This window comes from Arvicola amphibius, chromosome 18, assembly GCF_903992535.2.
Source record: "Arvicola amphibius chromosome 18, mArvAmp1.2, whole genome shotgun sequence".
NCBI lineage: Eukaryota > Metazoa > Chordata > Mammalia > Rodentia > Cricetidae > Arvicola > Arvicola amphibius.
In genome coordinates this window covers 1,037,900-1,056,885 of record NC_052064.1, presented here as the reverse complement: position 1 = coordinate 1,056,885, position 18,986 = coordinate 1,037,900, and the positions used below count along the sequence as shown (strand labels likewise).

Genomic DNA, 18,986 nt, shown 5'->3' with positions numbered 1-18,986 from the left:
ATAAGAAAAACATCTCAATGACTGGTTCAGATATTCTTAAACTACCTATTGCATCTGAAGTGGCCCATTAATTATACTTAAACATTTTAAAAATTAAATCAAGATCACAAGTTCTAATAATTATGTATTGAGTAAAAGTAAAATTTCAAGAAAGTTTTTCTATTTTTAATATATATTGGTGTAATGATTATACCAACATCTTATAAGAAAAATAATGATCTTTAAACCAACATAGGCATCTGATCCACTGGGCTTAGCGTGACAAACAGATGCAAAGTTTGAAAAAGAGCACCTACAAAATAATATTAGTATTGGAATTGAAATAAACTTGTTTCAGAATATGTTTTATCACGGAATTAAGTATAGGGTTCTTTTCTAAAATTCTAAGTCAAAACCAAAAGGAAAAAAAAAACATTATAGGAAGTGACTGGCCATGCACAGCCCATTCAAACCAGAAGGAAAATGAGGGTAGGATCTAGCGTTGTGGAGCTGGCAGGACTCCTTGTACAAACAACTTGATCCTATTAACAACAGGCGAAGTAGCAAGTACAGGGAAGAGAAAGAAAGCCCAGCAAAGAAGACAAGCAGGAGGAGATTTCATGCAGTCTATTGGAAGTTGGCAGTTAGGTGAGCCTCCACCCAGCACAGGGGCACAGTGCCGTTGCAAGTAAGCACTGAGAAAGTAGTCTACTGTTGAAAAAACAACACATAGTTAGCACCCAGCCAAAATAGCTGATACATTCATACTGCTTCAAGGTGTCAAATATCATCAGTGCCTTGATAAAATGATAGTGTCTTCTGATGAGAATATTTAAGGTGGGGTTTTTACATCATCTTGTAAATTCTTCTCTGTGACTTTAATCTGTGCTTGTACTATGGAAGTTGATGACAGGTAGTTGATGAATGGCCTTTCTGTAATGATACTGGTTTTGTTATATGTAATCTTGCTATCCTAAGGTTAAAACATTTTTATTTAGACAGAAAAGGGGAGATGATGTGGGATTCCCTTCTGTATGCTGTGATTACCATTGGTTAATAAAGAAGCTGCTTTTGGTCAATGGCTTAGCAGAGTAGAGCCAAGCTGGAAGAGATATATAGAGAAAGTAGGTGAAATCAGGGAGAAGACATGTAGCTGCTGCTGGAGAAAGATGTGCCAGAACCTTGCTGGTAAGCCATAGTCATGTGGTAATACACAGAGTAATAGAAATGGGTTAATTTAAGATATAAGAGTTAGCCAGAAGTGTGCTTAAGCTATTGGCCAAATGGTATTGCAAATAATATAGTTTCTGTGTGATTATTTTGGTTTTGGGCAGCTGGGAATGAACAACTAGTTTCTTCCAACAGCTTCTGGTTTTTGTGTTTTTATGGGATCCTGTGTGTACAAAAGTATGCCTACATGTAATTTTTGTGCTTTTGCAGCTCTTTTTCTTGTTTGTTGTTTTGTCCTTCTCTAGGTTTGTTTTATTTTATCATTATTTCTTAGATTCAGTGTTTTCTAATTAAAGACAGAAAGGGCATGGATCTGGACGAGAAGGTAGGCATGGAAGGAGAAGAGAGTAGTTGCGATAGTAAGAGGATAGTAATCAGAATATATTGTATGATAAAACCTATTTCAAATGAAAGGAAAAGGAACGTGTGCTCCAAGTCTATAGCCCTCTGTCAATACCATGTCTTCAAATAACAACTCTTGCTAGTGTGTGTCCTGCTAGCATTGTGCGCTCAGGCTTTTGGAGAGCCAGTACACCATCCTCATGGTTAGTATGACTTTGGTCTGCCAGCATCCATGTTCCCCTGTGGTCTTGGAATGTCTCACAGGCAGTCCTGGTAATATGGTAGGGCTGTAATACATTATAGATTCTCTGAAGGAAGCCTAACCAATTGTTTTAGAAATGACTCTCATTTTCCCTAAATGATTTACTTAACAATTACTAAATATCTTTTATATGAATATAGCTTATGAATTATAGTTTGAGTGAATGGAGAATTGGCATAGTGGTTAAGGCTGATCTTTCAGAATATCTGGGTTTGATTCCCAGTCCTCATGTGATGGCTGACAACAAGCTATAACTCTTGTCCCAGAGGCTGTGATGGCTTCTTCAAGCCACCTTAGGCATGAGGCACAAAGGTTGTACACAGGTTATATATGCAGACAAAACATCTATCTATCTATCTATCTATCTATCTATCTATCTATCTATCTATCTACCTACCTACTTATCTATCTATCTATCTATCTATCTATCTATCTATCTATCTATCTATAAAATAATTTTTTTAAAAAACTGATATAGGAAAAAATATAACAAAATATTTAGATAATAACTATCCAAACATGTTTTTAATTGGATGATGACTAAACACATCCTAATTAAAACCAAAATAACACTTGCAGGATTAGAATATAAATTAAGGTAGGTGACATATTTCCTGTGATTAACATTTTATACAGGTTATTATTATTCATTATTATGTCTTTAACATAACTGCATAGACTATTAAAATTTTTATTGAAGTTTTGTTTGAAAGCAAGGTAGTGAAAAAGGGAGAAGAACTCCTAACTTTATGCTTACCGTAAAAAAAACTAACAAAATAAAATTTTAGTTTACTAGAAAGTGTATCATGTGCGAGAGAAAAACTATGGTAAAGACATAATGATGAGTTAAAAATAAAAATACATCTCTGTAACTCCTGTGGAAAGTGACTATTATTATCTATTACTGTAACTCATGGAAACCCTTACCAGGACATTGTTGTCAAAGCAGACATCAGGCCCTTTTCGGTATCTGGGTTGCTTCACCATGTCGCAGGGATCTGGACCATCAGCTAGAAAGACTTGTCAAGGAACGGGGTGGATGGAACTTCTTCCCCAAATGTTCAAAAGAGGCAATGAGATACATGGATTTCCAAAATCAATCACGACCAACTTATGCCAGTGTTCTCAGCCAACAGAACCAATTCAAGTATTCGGAATGGTGAGAAACTGTATGTTCAGTGATCCGTTCTCACAGGTCCTGAGTATTGTCATCAGTTCTGACCTTCCAACCAAAGTTTTGGTATTGCAATATTTTTCCTCTATAGGATAATAGACAGGGTGACAAACTTAAATATTCATTGCTTTAAGATGACCTCCTCCAGATGTCCCTTGCATCAAAGGATACAAGTCTGCTCCGCTTGCATGAGCAGCCGTGTGTCACAGGGACACGTTCCTTTGCTCTCCACCATTATGAACACTAAGTTGGTGTTCATCAGCTTTTCTACATGAAAGATTCTGCAAAATATATTGTAGAAAAGATCACTAAATGAAAACCATCTTTTAGAAAAAAAAAGAATGGAAATCATTCCAAGATCCTTTCTTAATGAAAAGAAAGATAAAACAATGTATTAAAAAAATCAAAACAAAGCATCACCATCTGGGATAACATACATGTACACACACACACACACACACACACACACACACACACACTAACATGAGTATGACTTCAAGATCACTATGTTTTTACTTACTAACATGAACACATTCCCTCTCTCAAAAAGAGAAAACCTCTGAGGTCATATTAAAAACATCTTTGATTGAAATCTTTAAAGTTGTTAGTCCTAATTACAAAATAAGTACTATTCAATTAATGTCCAAAATCATAAAAATGCTTGATTTTTAAACATACAGGAAATGGCAGAATTTATAATTGGCAATAAACCAGCAATACTTTATTTTGAAGGCAGGCAAGGCAGGAAACAAAAAGCAGCTAAGCACATTGTCAAACTGAGGTGAGGGGAGAGTGTGCAGCAAGGCTCCCCATAGGCTCTCCACAAGAGCACAAATGTTTTCTGTCCAATACGGGAAGCAAGGCTCTTCAAATGTGACATAAAATTTTCATTATTGCATTTAACTTTAATGGTAATTCAGACAGGTGTCTGTAGTTGGAGACCGTTACATCGCAGAACTCAGAGACAGAATCAGGCTGCACGCTCCATGCCGAGTGTCAGTTGCTTAGTTTTCCTTTCTAACCAATATGTAAGCAAGATCTAACTTCTTTATGTTTTTTCAAAGTGAATTTTACTAGCTTAGCCTTTTGAACTGGGGAGAAAACATCGACTGCCTGAAGTGGGAGTGCTGTCAAGAGATGCGTTAGACCAGTCTCCACTCTCGCAGTTCTTCATGTACGCATTGCTGTTAGAGGACCACAATTAGTGCACAGCCAGAGGGCTGTGCACACACCCCAACTGCAGCCACTCCAGGCTGCTCCTCTAGCTTCTAAACTGAAAGCTCTGTACACTCACTTTTAAATAAAGTGATCTTTACCTGGAGTTCATGTCTGACTTCTCCCTTTACCTTCCTCCTCATAAACTATACCTCCTTGAAGAAGTAGCTTACAAAATCAAGTCGTAAAAAATATTGACTATGCCTATTGGTTTTCCTTGGAGTAAACATAGCTATTATTGATGTGGTAGACTAACTTTGTCAGCCCCCAGCAACGATTCCAATGCTTTCCTAGGTTACCTTACCTCGTCTCCTTTCTTTTTGCTGTTCATGTTATTCTAGAAAACTTGCCTGCCATCTTTTTAAAAAGCCCCTCTGCACTTTATGCTCTACACTTTATGCTCTGTGACTCAGGGATCCCATAGCATGGATTATCACTTTCCTTTCCCATCTTGTCTTCCTCCTCTATTCTATTACAATCAAGTGCTATGGGACAATGCTTTTGCACACAATAATGATTTGTCACTCATATTGCTTTAATAAAGCACTGATTGGCCAGTAGCCAGGCAGGAAGTATAGGTGGGGCAACCAGACTAAGAATTCTAGGAAGAGGAGAGGCCAGATGCATTCTTCAGTCAGATACAGAGGAAGCAAGATGAGAATGCTAAACTGAGCAAAGATACCAAGCTATGTGGCTAAACATAGATAAGAATTAGGGGCTAATTAAGTTGTAAGAGCTAATTAATAAGACTAAGAGAAAAGGTCAAACAGTTAATAATTAATATAAGCCTCTGTATGTTTCTTTGGAACTGAATGGCAGCAGGGCCAGGTGGGATAGAAACTTCTGTCTATAGCCAAGTCTATTTTCTCTGTATTTAAAATGTGTTTTTTGAAAGGTAAGATTAACAACAATCTTAGGAGATATTTTCTCAGAGTCTTCAATTGCACATCAAAGTTGTTATAAGATTTTTCATGTCAGAGAAGGGTAGACGTAGACAAAGAACATCCCAACATTTTACAACCCCCCTTATTTATCATAGATGAAAAGGACTCGTATTTGATTGAAATTATCATAACTAAGCTTTGTTACAAAGTTTTCAATATTGACTTTGCTTATGAAAATGCATTCAAGTTTCTCCATTCTCTCTAAAATCAGTAGCGGTCATCTCTCTCATGCAACTGTAGCTAAAACAATTATAATTTATCAAGACTTTATGAGACCTGTAACAAAACCAAGTATTTCTGACATTTTCAGCTTAAAACAACTATTCATCTCAAAGACCACTGAGAATTTCTGTTATTCTCCGTGACTACGACAGGTCTGAAGGCTGCCTTTGGTAAACAAGGACTGCGCCACACAAAGGAGCAGGGTACCTGGAGCAGTTTCCACAGTCCAGGACCCCGCCGAATGATTTACTGTCGTTCTCAAAGAAGTACTGGGTTTGTTCCGTGATGCAGCTCTGCTTGGACAGGGAGGCGGTGAAGTCATCCTCCTCCATCTCAACTGCGGGAGGCAAAGAGAAGATCATCACCACCGGAGAAGCCGCATTTCTTAGAATCACCGCTCGCAGAGACAACTAACGATTAATGACAAGTGTCTGGCTGGTTGGTTTACTGTTGAGCAATTGCCTGACAGTCATTAAACAGTGCTTGATAAGTTTCTAAATAATAAATTCATACTTAAGCTACAAAAATGCAGATCAATATGGACTATAACAGTTTATAAACCATTGGAAAATAAGTTTTGATATATCAAAAGTATCAGTTTGATGATCTTTCTTTTGCTCACACATGCATGTACACACACACACAGACACACATATATGCACACATGCATGCATACACATACATACATGTATCTACACATACACACATGTATTTAATCACCTACACATACATATACACAAACATACGCATGCACACACATGTGTACACACACATATACATATGCACACATACACACATGTGACATCTCTCTATGAATTAACTAGACCGATGCCACAATCCAAAGGGAAAATCGACTTCTGTGTTGGTGACCATATCAGCGCATTGACATACCTGCCTCAAGGAGCCGTGGAAATGTCAAACTCAAGAGCAACTGCTGGAGAATAGACCTGGAGTGTTAAAATGAATAACTGAGAAACATCTAGAAGTTGTCCTTTCCAAGGTTTTACATGAAAACTAGCACATGAATGAAGGCCCTCTGAGAGCCTGCAAAGACTGGACCATGAGAAGACAGCCATGGCTAAGGGAGAGATCTTCGGGTCCCACCCCTCCGTACTAAGCTATTGGTTACCGATGGATTATGGGAGAAGGGGTGTCGTTATTTTCAAATCCCTTAACTATCTTATCGATTGTATACCCACTAGTGAACCCATCGGGCTCTACTTGATAGTGTTGTGCTCATAATCACTCAGCTGGCCTTTGTGAACTCAGGGGACCACAAAACAAAAAGATGATAAGATACTTAAGGGATGTATAGGGGAGGTCAGGATAAATGGGAGGGAGATAAAAGAGGAGGGAATCAAGTGCATTATATACATATAAGAGATCACCAAGAACAAATATTGCTTTAAAAAAATCTCTGAAGAGAGCAAATGTTTTGAATCTATCAGTATTTTCATACAGAAAGTTGAAAAGTATCTTTCCTATGATCTTGAAAAATACTACTAATGTTTCTAACATGTTCATAGGAAAGAATAATATCCATAATACAGCTCCCTTGTCACAAATCCATATTTTAATGACATTTTCTTTCATTTATAATAAAACCAAACACTTGACTTACCAAGCAGCAGCCGTGGCCCACCAGCCAATCTGCAGTATGTCCGCAATTGATGGCTATATAATGTAAAATAAATATCAAGAATTCATTATATTGGTCTACACTGGCATGACTGTCCCCATGAGAGGAACTAGCTCAACCACAGGTTTTACTGACCACATATGCTGAACGATGTCCTGCCCCTTGCTTTGGTGCAGCGCCTGGATCACACACGGACTGATAGTCATATGATTTATTGAATGCATAAACTGATATATTAACCAAGTGTCTCATCAAGCTCGGGTCAATCTCTCCAAAGAAACGTCCAATCTGGAAAAGAAAGAGATATTTGGTAGTTTTGAATCAAACGATCAACATCTGATTTAATACAGTGGAAAAAAAATTCTTTCTAAGGATCTGAACTAAAAAAATAGTTTGTAAATTTGAGTAATGAGAACCTGACTCGGGCAATGTGGAAGAATCAAAATGACATTAGGAACAATCATTATTCAGGGGTTCTCTGTGGTCTTATATTTGTAGGAGGAATGAACATCCAACCCACTTCTAAGCATAATAAGGTCACAATTAGATGTCCCTGGTAAGAAGAATGGCTTTTGGATTAAGATTCCAAAAGAGGACCAGAGTTAATAATGTTTAACTGTATACCAGAAATCAACAAAGGGTAAATTTTGGTTCTCTTACCACACAAGAGAAGGCAATTGAGATGACAGATACTTTAACTAGCTTGATTAGAGTTGGACATTACCAACTGATTGTAGCAATTTTCTTACTTTTCAAAGACTAAAGGCACGTTTATATCATTTTTAAAATCCTTAGCTACCTGCATGAATGAGAACTACTATTATCTAAAAGTAAAATCAATTACAAAAGGAGAGCAAGATTTACTATTTAGAGTGCACTGGTCTACATTACAGTAATCTTTGGAAGATCTATTTTGTGACAAAAAATTAAACAATGCATCAATTTCTAAAACCCTAAAGGGTTTTTTTGGGATTAATCATAGAAAACGCTTTGGAAACTGGACTTCGTCTCTCTCGCTCTAGGCTCATACCTGATTAGTGTACTCATCATGGTTGGCCATCAGAAGAAACCCACCATCATCGAGAATCACACAGTCCATCACCTGGGAGAAGAAATCAACAGGTCTTCAGGAAGGCTAGCACGCTGCTCCACCATTGTTGCAGAGGATACAGATAGGTCGAGCAGGAGGCGAAGGACAAATTTAGATGACTCCATCTTCTCCAGATTAGATAATTACATCTTCTGAAGATAAAATGTATTCTGGAGACACTAACCTCATATGTGTAGGGCGCACTGCTGTGCATATCAAGCCTCTCGGTTTAATAATCTATGACCAGTTATCTATCGCCAGTGTCAGCTGTCTGAACAAATCTGAAAAGAGACTCATACAAGTCTTTCTAGAACTGCAAGGTCCTCTAAGTGTCTGCGATGCTAGATAGACGAGCATATGTAGTAACACATAAAATTGTGCTATTTTAAACGTAATACTAGCAAGAAGACATTTCTAGTTTTTATTTAATATATTTCATAGACTAGGGAAAATCAAGGAGTAAATATGAAAAACTATTTTACATTGCCTTATTAAAAATATTTAGTTAGATAATGGGAGGTTTACAAAAGAAGGCAAAAGAGAATATGTTTATAGATGAAAACTTTCCACCTGGTTTAAATGTGTGAAAATTTAATAGCTTATGTTGAACAAAATCATAATTAAAGAATTGTCTTCCAGGTGAGAAACACCATATGTAATGTTCCCAATATTCAAACAGTTTGCTCTAAAGTGACTATTTACCAGGGCTGATGGGAAAGTAAATAAACTCTAAAGTAATAAAAGGTGTGTCTTAAAAGTTTCTAGAAGTAGGAGTCATCAGAGACGGAAGCCTGCTCTTCCTGTGGCAGTCTCGGACAGACACAAAGAGACAGGTTGTCACCGGTGTCATCCTCCCCAGTTCCTGGACAGTTTCCCTAGCATGCTGCTTAGAGCACCTGCAGGACCTTGACTAAGGTGGCGCCCATGCTCGTTTCCAGCTTTGCAATGACAGATGACACAAGGTGACACCTAACCCTTGAAAGTGTCTCATCAGCATTTAATTCACACAACCCTCCCCCCCCTTAAGTATTCTGAAAATTCCCAGAGAGAACAGAAGATGAGGGCAGACTCCGTTTGAAACCAGTGCTCTGCATAGGAACTTCTGGCAAAATGAAGTCGCTGGTAGTCCAAAGACTCCACCTATACCAGTACTGAAGAAGACATGGTCCATGTGGACATGACTCTTCCCCTTCCCTTAAGGTTAAATATTTCCTATAGAAGCATTTAAAATGCCTGCACGAATCAATCACCTACAGAATTTGTTAGCATTAGATCAAAAAATTCCTGGATCTTTTAAATCATGGACATGATTACTGTTTGGTAAGTAAGAGAAACAGACATAGTCCAGGCAAATTGATTTTCGAGAGTTTGCTTACATCACTGTTTCTTTTGCAGTCGCAAACAGGACCAGCACACTAAAAGAAAAAAAGAAAAGGGAAAAAAAGAATTAAAATCACCTTTTCACAGTTGTAAATCAGTCTAATTTAACAACTAAATTCTTATAATAAGAGGGCTTGGAATATTTTTATCTTATCTAAATGAGAGCAAACAATTAGAGTTTATAAGGAAAAAGATACAAGTTTTATCTTTAAAGCCAGAAAATATCGATCAATATGAATCTGTATGAGCATTTCCAGTTGTCAGCCTGAAACAGTTTTCATTGCAGGGCCTAGGAAAACACAAGCTTTGAAAATGGGAATTCCTCTTTCTATCGAAGGGGAGCGACCCTGGAAGTTTACTTTGCCATTACATGAGGATCATTTTCAGTCGGTGAACTTTTAAACTAGTAATCATAGTTGAATAATTAAAAAAAATCTTACCGGGTCCCTGATTGAAGTTTTGGTAAAATTTTCTATCCAGGAATTTACATCAATTTTAATCCCCACAACTGAAAAAAATAATATAAATTAATTTGAAGTCGTGATTGCTATAATACCATCTTTGTAATTTAACAACTTAGGCAATTAATAAACTAACTAATAAACTTGATTTTCAATAAGGATTTTTACAGAGGTACAGTTTCTGGAGTCATTAAGATATAGTCTTTGTAGTCTTAAACTATTCCATAAAGCATATTTTACATTTCAAGCAATTTAAAAAAAATAGCCTCGACTGGGCCGTCTTATTAATAGTATAACCTAAAAACGTGAGCGTTAATATTAAAAATCTGTGATCATTTGTGCAGTATATATAAAAGTTATCTCCTACCCTGCCAGTTCAAGCATGAGATTTGTATTAAACATTTGTTGACAGAGGGGCCTATGAGCTATGGGGAGGTCGGCAAGAGTGAACAGCTGAGACACTAGGAAGCTGAGATACGTAGGAAGGAAATTAGCAATTGAGCGAATGGCGAAGGAGCCAGTCAATAATGGAGCGCAGCCTAGAAGTAGAACGTAGATAGCGTAGATAGCGTAACACAAAGTGCTGCTCCCCCTCCCCTTTCCATCTAGTCTCTCTAACTTTAACTGCAAACAATATTGGGCCATCTAACAACAAACTCCACTGGCTAGATCTTATTTTACTGTATACACTGACTGCAGCCCACTCCTAGTTCTTGTGTGTACTATCCTGTTTGGGTTGCCTGTTTGATTTAATGTTTTTCTAAATAGCTGAACAATTTTAGACAGACCCAGCTCTGTTTCCAGCAGCTACATAGTAGTCTAGTATACAGGTATGTAAACGTAATTTCATGTTTAAGTGGCTATCAATATGTGCAACCTTGTCACCAATCTTTCGTGTGTTTGAAAATAGGAGATACTGACAGAGTAGCATTGCAAGATCTATCCCAGATTTAAAATTTTGATCTTCCAAATAAATGTTTCCCGTTTATGATGAAATGTTATATCTTATTTAACTTTGGTCACCTGTACACATAATGCATGCTTACCTGCAGGCTTAAGAAGTTTTCCTTGGATATACAGTTCTACAGCTTTGCTTACCATGATGCCAGATTCATATGCACCGGGTCCACTTTCTAAAAGAAAACCAAACAGACTAATCTAAATCATAGTTCTGAGCCTTTGAATGGTCATTCTACATATAAAGAGGTAGGTTTTGGTATTCTCTTTTCTTTCTGCATATACCAAAGAAGTTTGAAGAATCCTGAGCTGGTTTCTATTTATTCATTTATTGTTATGAATTACTCAACTTCATTTCATCTGCTTCCATAATATAATGGACGGTCCAATCACAGTTGTGGAATATTTTAAAATGTTAGAGAAGCTTTTGGAGGGAAATGGAAAGAATGATCTTGGAGTCACAAAGCAGGCTTTGTCTTATGCGAGATGTATGTCTGTGTATACAACTCTGAAAACTTATGGATTTCAGTTTCCTCATTTTTGAAATGAGAGGAATAAAGCAGCTATGTACACAAGACTGAAGGACTGAACTGAAGAGGGTTTTGTGGTAGGGCAGCAAAGAATCATATAAATTATATTAAAAGATGGATTACTATTTATTATAGATAGCAAATTATACCATTAACGCAGATAAGATACAATTCATCTCTATACACCAACCTATGTCGTTAGCCATGCTTGAATGCAGTAGTTGAAATACATGGGATTAGCTCCATATGTTCTTACTTACTGTGCATCACTGCACAGATGCCAGCCCTGCGTTGCTGGATGACTTCTTGATATGCATGCTTTCTATCTCTTCAACCAAATCCATGTTTCTTTTCTATTTTCCCAATCTTTTGTATATATTATATGCTAAATAATGACTGTTCTGGGCAGGTTAACAAAATATATTGATTTTAAGGGAGAGGGACCAGGTAAAATATTTTCTTTAAGATAGAAAAGGAACTGAGAAATCTGGATTCCAAAGACTACTCACTGTTGAAGTACGGCGCGGTGAAAACATAGTTATCATTATCCAGGCTCCGCTTGTAGAAGCTGTCCTCATACGTCTCTGGGTTTTCCTGCCAATTCTCTCCAGCCCTAGGGAGGAAATGGCTCTCCTCATTTATATTCCTTAAGCACATGATAATCTGAGTTCCCTTCATGGAAATATATTTCTAAAGACATATCTACTATGCAGGTATGCCTAAGGAAGTCAAGTATGGATAGCGTAACTGATACTCATTACTAAGCAATATATCAGCATAATCAGAATGAGAAAAAGCTGACTCTCAGTTGAGAAATTAAAGTTAAGTCAGTTAATTAGTATTAATAAGCCTGGTATCTATTCAGCCCACTGCAGGAACTGTTCTTAAGATAACAAGAGACACGAGGCATGAAAAAACCACTGTAAGGATGTGCTAAGCTAATTCTGCTCTAGGTCTCGGTATGGTCATAGAGCCTATTTGGACTGTATCTACATAAAGGAACATCTCTTTCAACCTCTCCTAAATTTTGTAATGAATATATACAAATATGACTAGCAACTGCCATTGCAACACCTTATAATAATATTGTCCAGGGGAATGGAATATTTTATTAACATAAACACTTTAAACAATACTGCAATTTAATCTACTAACGATGATCAGTTTTCCCAAAGAATAGCTTCCTTACATGGCAACAAGCAGACTCTTGGCACGGGCTGTGGCGATGAACTTATTTTTACAGAGGTTATTTGAACTTACTCTTTGGGATAAACTCTTGTAATCCCACCATCAGTCACGACGAAGCGGGCTTTCACTCCTTTGCTAAAATAGAAGATTTAGGAGGACACATGAAAGAGCATTCATTAAGACGCCAAGCTGGGTGTTCATAGTACAAAGGGAAATCAAGGCGAGCACGTTACACCTATCAACACACACGGAGTGGCAGGATAATAATCTACGACATTAAGCGCTCAGGGTTGGTATACTTAAGAGTCATAATAGTGGAAAGAAGGATGGAGTTGTCTTTTGATGACTGACGGGCAGGGAATACAGAGGACATCAGTGTAGAGAAAAGGGGAAGCAAGGCAAGGTGCCTGGTGTTTGGGAGAGTGGCCTAAGATACAGGGAGAGGAAGTCCATTCTCCAGGATGAGTTTCTTTAAAGGGACCGCCTATGAGTAGTTTGGAAATTCATGCTTAAGATCTGCCCCATCCCCAGCTCTCTGAGACAGAATTTGGTCTATGCTGAGGCTGCCCCGGCCTCAGTTCCTAAGTGCTGAGATTCTTGGCATGGACCAGCATGCCTGTCTTCAAGCTCCATCTTTATCTTTACACTAAAGTGCTTTAGAAACAGGACTGCAGCAGGAAACCCGTGTAGGGGAAACAGACTTGAAACTGGGAACAGGAATGGAAAGCACTAAAGGCACAAAACTTGACTGCTGTAATTGCTGGAAAATGATATTTTAGGATCTTGATTATGACGAAGAGGTAAGCACCGTGATTGACTGGAAACGAACAGAGATGAGAGAACCATGCCGTAATGTCTCAGTTATTGAGGAAGAGAGCAGCGTGTGTCAGCAGCAAGTCAACTAAGCATTCACTAGAAATACCAATTCACCACAAAAATGCATACACAACCATGGCTATTTAATGCGTTTTAGTCATATTACCATGTAATGCTCACACATGGCCAATATTACCACTGAATGACACTCACAATTGAAAATGCAAATGATAGGCAATTGTAAAATGATTTCCTGAGAAATCACATCTAAAGCTACATAACTAACTGAATTTGAGGTTTATTATCTAAAAATTTCCCAAAGATGTGTGTTTAACTGTAATACAATATGTATATGTATATGTATATATGTATATATATATATATATTTCTATACTTACATATTTTTCTGCTTACTCCAGTAATTTTGGACAAGTTCATTTGTAAAACCGGCATCAAGCAAGATTCTATTAATCAAATCTGCATTGCCTAACACAGAAAAATCGTATCTTTAATGAAACTCACATAGTTTTTCAATTCAGATAACAATGAAACAAATATATTTACCACTTTCACATGAGTTGAGTAGATTAGCAGGAATATTCCATGTAAACTGTGCATTTTCTGCACCAGTAATCTTATCCGCGACACTGGGGCCATGAATGTATTAGTATTTTGAAAGTCAGTTGCTAACGAGAGAAAATGCTTTATCAAAAGACATCTGCTTCTAGACATGACAAGGAAACGGCAGGTATGGAAACTAAACAACAATGTGGCCCAACCAGGAACTGCGCAAAGACAGCAATAGTTGCTATGCCAACACGCACAGGGGAAGCTTTACGGGGCCCCGCTGATGAAGAACTATAGGCAGCTGCTGAGAGATAGAGGCTCAGACTTCTCCAGGGACAAGCGCCTGACAGGATCTCCAGTTCCTAGTGGTCAGTCCTAAACATATATACATAGGAGCAACACACTAAATGGACACAAGAGATTGTATGTGTGACTTGTGTTTGCATATATATATAAAATGTACATATATATGAAGATTTACACATTGAATATGTCTTAAGTATTTATATACACAAGTATGTATATATGCATACTTATATATATGAATATATACTTAATATATATCTACATCCATACATATGTGACTGTAGTGATTGAAGAAGAAGAGGTCATGAAGTTGAGAGGGAGTAGCAGTGGGGAGCATTGGAAGGAGGTAAGACAAGGGAGGGAAGGATTTGAATACAGTACTCATGTATGTAACTCTCAAGCAGCATAAATAAAAATAAATGGATAAATGCAAATTCAAGAAGACATCTGCATCATGACTTTTTAGGGAGTAATGACGGAATGTCCTTTTTTCTGTTTTTTTTTTTTTTTTTTTTTTGGTTTGGCTATGTAGCTCAATATGGTGGCTTTATATAATACATATATGTAGATATATGCAATATCCACTCACTCATGTGTAGAAAGGATTATTAAATGAAATTATCAAGTAAAAAATGAAACAAATGTCATGCTACTTCACCTTTTTTAAATAAGGAGAGGGTACTTTAACTGTTCCACATTCCACAGTGAAACATAATATTAGACCATGAATTTGACTTCTTGAAATCCTATAAATGTCCACTTTTGTGTTTGTTTTGGTGTAGGGGAAAGAGAATTATCCTATACTAGCACTATTCCAACTGGATTTCTGAATGTAGCGATATCGGTTCAAGAGCACAGGCTGTCAGCTGCCATTTCTGTAATAACCGAAGAGCATGCCTGCCCAGGTTCAAAGGTAATAGAAAGCATAGAAAATGAGGCCCAAGATCAAAGAGCATAGCTTATTCCCTTTGCCTCTTGTGGCCTGTCTGCTCTCAGGGCATGAAACTTTGAGAAAATCTACAGGCACTTTCTTCTCACATTCATGACAAAAATCTCATCTGATTCAAATAAGATATGTATAGTCTTCATTGACAGCTGTTTATGTAAGAGGGGGGAGCTGAACAACTCAGTTTTCCAAAATAACGATTCAGGTTAGAAAGGCAGCTTTGAGAAGGATGATTTCTGACTTTGGATAACTGAGAGAAGTGCTTTTTTAACCTTTAATAATAGAAATGCAGAAATAATTACTTTTTAAAGGGAAAACGAAAAATAAAAAGAGAGAGTGGATGCTTGGCCTATTTTTCAAATTCTATTTATTGGGCTAAATTTTGATGTAGCTTTGCTTTCCCTCACTTATCTCTCACTTGAATTGTTCCAGGTAGAAGCCTTCTAAGTCATTTTAAAGGTGAAAACCTTTTGCTTATGAGATGTTTAAAGTTTAGAAACTATGCATCTGAGCAAGGGTTAATGATGTAGATTTATCAAAGAGACAAGCTAAAATTAAATATTACAACTGTTTCCGTCCCTTTCCCCCAGATTTGTCTTAGGAGGTAAGCAACCATAGAACTCTGTTTTTAGACAAAGTGGTTTATGATCAAACCAAGTCATAAGAAAAGAAAACGATTTAGTGATTGTTCTTTGTACTCTATCCATATGAAAACATACACATCTGAAGACATAACATTTTCAAAGAGCATACCCTATGTTTTTCTCTACATAGCAAGTACATTGTAATGAAAATCTTCAATAGATGACTCAAACCAAACTTTCAAAATATAAGAGGAACTAGGGTAAGCATACTATTTAACTGCTTTCAAGTACTGACTACCTTGCTTTGAAAACTTGATTTCACTTAATAATGAAATGATATTGCTTTCATATAAAAAGTTAAGGAACACATTGTTGCCTGTTACCATTAAAATTCATGTAGTAAATAAAGCAGTCCACCAATAAGCTGTCATGATTATCCTGAGATTTGATTATGTAAACCAAATTGACCATTTCAAACACAATCACTGAGGCACATACTACAAATTCATATATACTTACAGGAAGGGTTATTTGGCGTTTTCCTATCAATAAATTCATTGAAATTTAAAAGAAATTCAGTATTATTATCGGAGAGTTTGAGGTCATTGCAGTATTCTCTGAAAAACAAGATTTGAATATTTAAGATATTAGAATCAAAACCTTACAATTTACAGCTTGCAGAAACAGTATTTATTGGTTGAATGGCTTTACAAGCAATTGAGCTTTTTACCCCCATTTTCTTATCTCTAAAATGAAACAGGTCCCTGCTAGCGGGTCGTGAGACCATGGTCAGTACATATTCACTGCGTGGTCTCTGGAGAGAGGGTGCGCAACACAAATGTATTTACTGAAACAGCATGGTAAATTGTGACTTTTATAAATTTCATATTAAGACAAATTTAATGATTCATGATAATATCAATAAGATCATCATATATTAACATACCTTTTCATAGCCATCTATATGCTAAGGTTAAAAATACATGGCAATGTTTTTACATATTTACAAATATTTTAAATTCTTGATTTAGTTTCAGGGACATTAAGAAAATATGTCCTTCAAAATAGACAGTTAGAAAAAAAGGGCTTGGATTGTTTTTTTAATTTTTGGTGTTCTTGAGACAGGGTCTTACTATGTGGCCCTGAAACTTGCTATGTAGTGGAGGCTGGCCTCCAATTATGAGTAATTCTCCTACTTCTGTCTTCCCACACCATGGGATTACAGGCCTACACCACTACCACACTGTGTAAAATAGGATTATTGTAATAGTCTTTTCCAATCATGTATATTTTATTGTTCGATAACCAAAACTTATTAGCAATTTTTGGATTAGAAATAAGTGAATTTAAAGTGTCAATAAATTTTTATATTCTATTAAAAGTCAATGTTTACCTTGTACTTTGGATAAATTTATAATATCACGAATTGATTACTTAGAAAAGTATGATAATTTTTAGGCATAATTTCTGAATCATCATTAATCAAACTCAAATCATTCATATCGCCATAGAACTCACCAGATAACGCAAATCTGTACCAGGATGCTGCCACACTCACAGTAGTGATATAAGTTCCTCCAAATCTGACATTTGCTTCCTAGCTTATATACTGTGCCACAGAGGTTTCAGGTAAAGGGCTCATTCGACCCATTACTGAAGAATGTCTGCCGAGTGTCTTACCATGAATGGGTGTGGCTTATCTGTCATCTCTCATATGAAATAGCATTGTTTTTAAAGCTAAAGAGAAGATGGCACCTGCTCAGTCCCCTTACTCAGCTGCACAGTGCTTTCCTTGGATAAGCTGGGTTACTCTAGAATGTGGTAGAACTGATTCCACATCGTGGAGGACTATTTAGGACTATTGCCCCTTTTCGAGATGAGCATTGAGAAAGTTAGTGATTTTTATTGCTTCAGTCATGGATAATTTAAAGCGAATTTGTTGTGGAATATTACTTTACGTAGAGATGTATGACATTTGTTTATGTTGCGAGATGCTACTTTCACTACGTGAAGATGTGCTGCATTGGTTTTACTTTGTCTGCCTAAGGGCACCTGATCAGTCTAACAAAAATCTAACTGACCAATAGCTAGGCAGAGGAGTAATCTACATTTAAAAGAGAGAACAAAGGAGAAAGAGAAGGAAATGCCACGGGCCACTCAGCCAGACAGCCATCAGCCAGCTAGACATGGAGGAAGCAGGCAAGTAGGACATACAGAATGATAGAAAGATAAAAACCAAAATGTAGAAGACGAGAAACAGCCTGAAATCAGTGCTGAGCTAATGGGAAAAGCCTAAACTATGGCCAGGCTTTCAAAAACTAATATTAAGTCTCTGTCATGATTCGGGGGCTGGCAGTTCAAGAAAGCCTGCCAGAGAAACTGTCTCTTGCCCTCCTGTAAGTACCTTACAATAGCAACCGTAGCTACTCTACAGACCATTGGCTTGAACTAATTCTGCAAAGGGCCAAAGAGAGCCAACAGCATTTATTTCCCACTAAGAATATAGCTGGACTCTGCAGATACTATGAAGAGGATTGTGGTATGAACAAGCTTTGCAAATCTTACAGTCCTGATTTAGAAATATAGGATCATAAAGACAACAAAACTACATGAAGCTCAGAATTCAATCAAGCATGCTCATCCAGCCAATAGAAACAGCCAGTTTTCAAGATAAGGGAGAAATGGTAAATATCTCAAGAAGAAAAGCAAACACCTAAATGCAGAGCCCTTAGCAATGGAGCAGGACAGAGTCAGAGCTTCAAAAACAAAATTAAAATTTTTGGTTTATAACAAATATTAGTTGAAAAAGAAAAAAATCTATAATAATTTTGGTTGAGACCGGCTTAACACATTTTTTAAAATTATGCTTAATATTTTAGATACAATAATCTTGCTACGAAAAACTTAGTTCAGAGGCAAAGTTTAGAAAGTTTTCATAACGTAAATGCATTGGGTTGTCAAGAAAGCTAAGTCTGACTTACCCAAAAGGCTTTGCTGTTTCAGAAGTAAGAGTAGCCCTGAAGTCTAAAACCTCTATATTAGAGTTATTATCTCATAAGCTAGAAGCTGAAGGCAAGGTTTGAGAAGGAATAGATAAAAAAATTACTTTAAATTATTATTCAAACCATATCTGGACTACCATTTTATTATTTAA

At 36.9% G+C, this 18,986-nt stretch overlaps 1 protein-coding gene across 2 annotated transcripts in view; it reads right to left on the bottom strand.

The window, feature by feature from the left end:
• The window catches only part of Cacna2d1 (calcium voltage-gated channel auxiliary subunit alpha2delta 1), a 428,064-nt gene that overhangs the window by 9,575 nt on the left and 399,503 nt on the right, over positions 1-18,986 (bottom strand). For both annotated transcript variants that reach the window (XM_038315276.1, XM_038315275.1), the window contains 14 exons: positions 16,352-16,449; positions 13,828-13,915; positions 12,686-12,748; positions 11,935-12,038; positions 10,985-11,071; positions 9,918-9,985; positions 9,474-9,512; positions 8,038-8,109; positions 7,143-7,295; positions 6,990-7,042; positions 6,260-6,315; positions 5,576-5,705; positions 3,159-3,268; positions 2,741-2,823 (listed from right to left, as the gene is read on the bottom strand). In XM_038315276.1, coding sequence (XP_038171204.1) covers positions 2,741-2,823; positions 3,159-3,268; positions 5,576-5,705; positions 6,260-6,315; positions 6,990-7,042; positions 7,143-7,295; positions 8,038-8,109; positions 9,474-9,512; positions 9,918-9,985; positions 10,985-11,071; positions 11,935-12,038; positions 12,686-12,748; positions 13,828-13,915; positions 16,352-16,449 — 1,204 coding nt within the window. The remainder of the gene's footprint in view (positions 1-2,740; positions 2,824-3,158; positions 3,269-5,575; positions 5,706-6,259; positions 6,316-6,989; positions 7,043-7,142; positions 7,296-8,037; positions 8,110-9,473; positions 9,513-9,917; positions 9,986-10,984; positions 11,072-11,934; positions 12,039-12,685; positions 12,749-13,827; positions 13,916-16,351; positions 16,450-18,986) is intronic.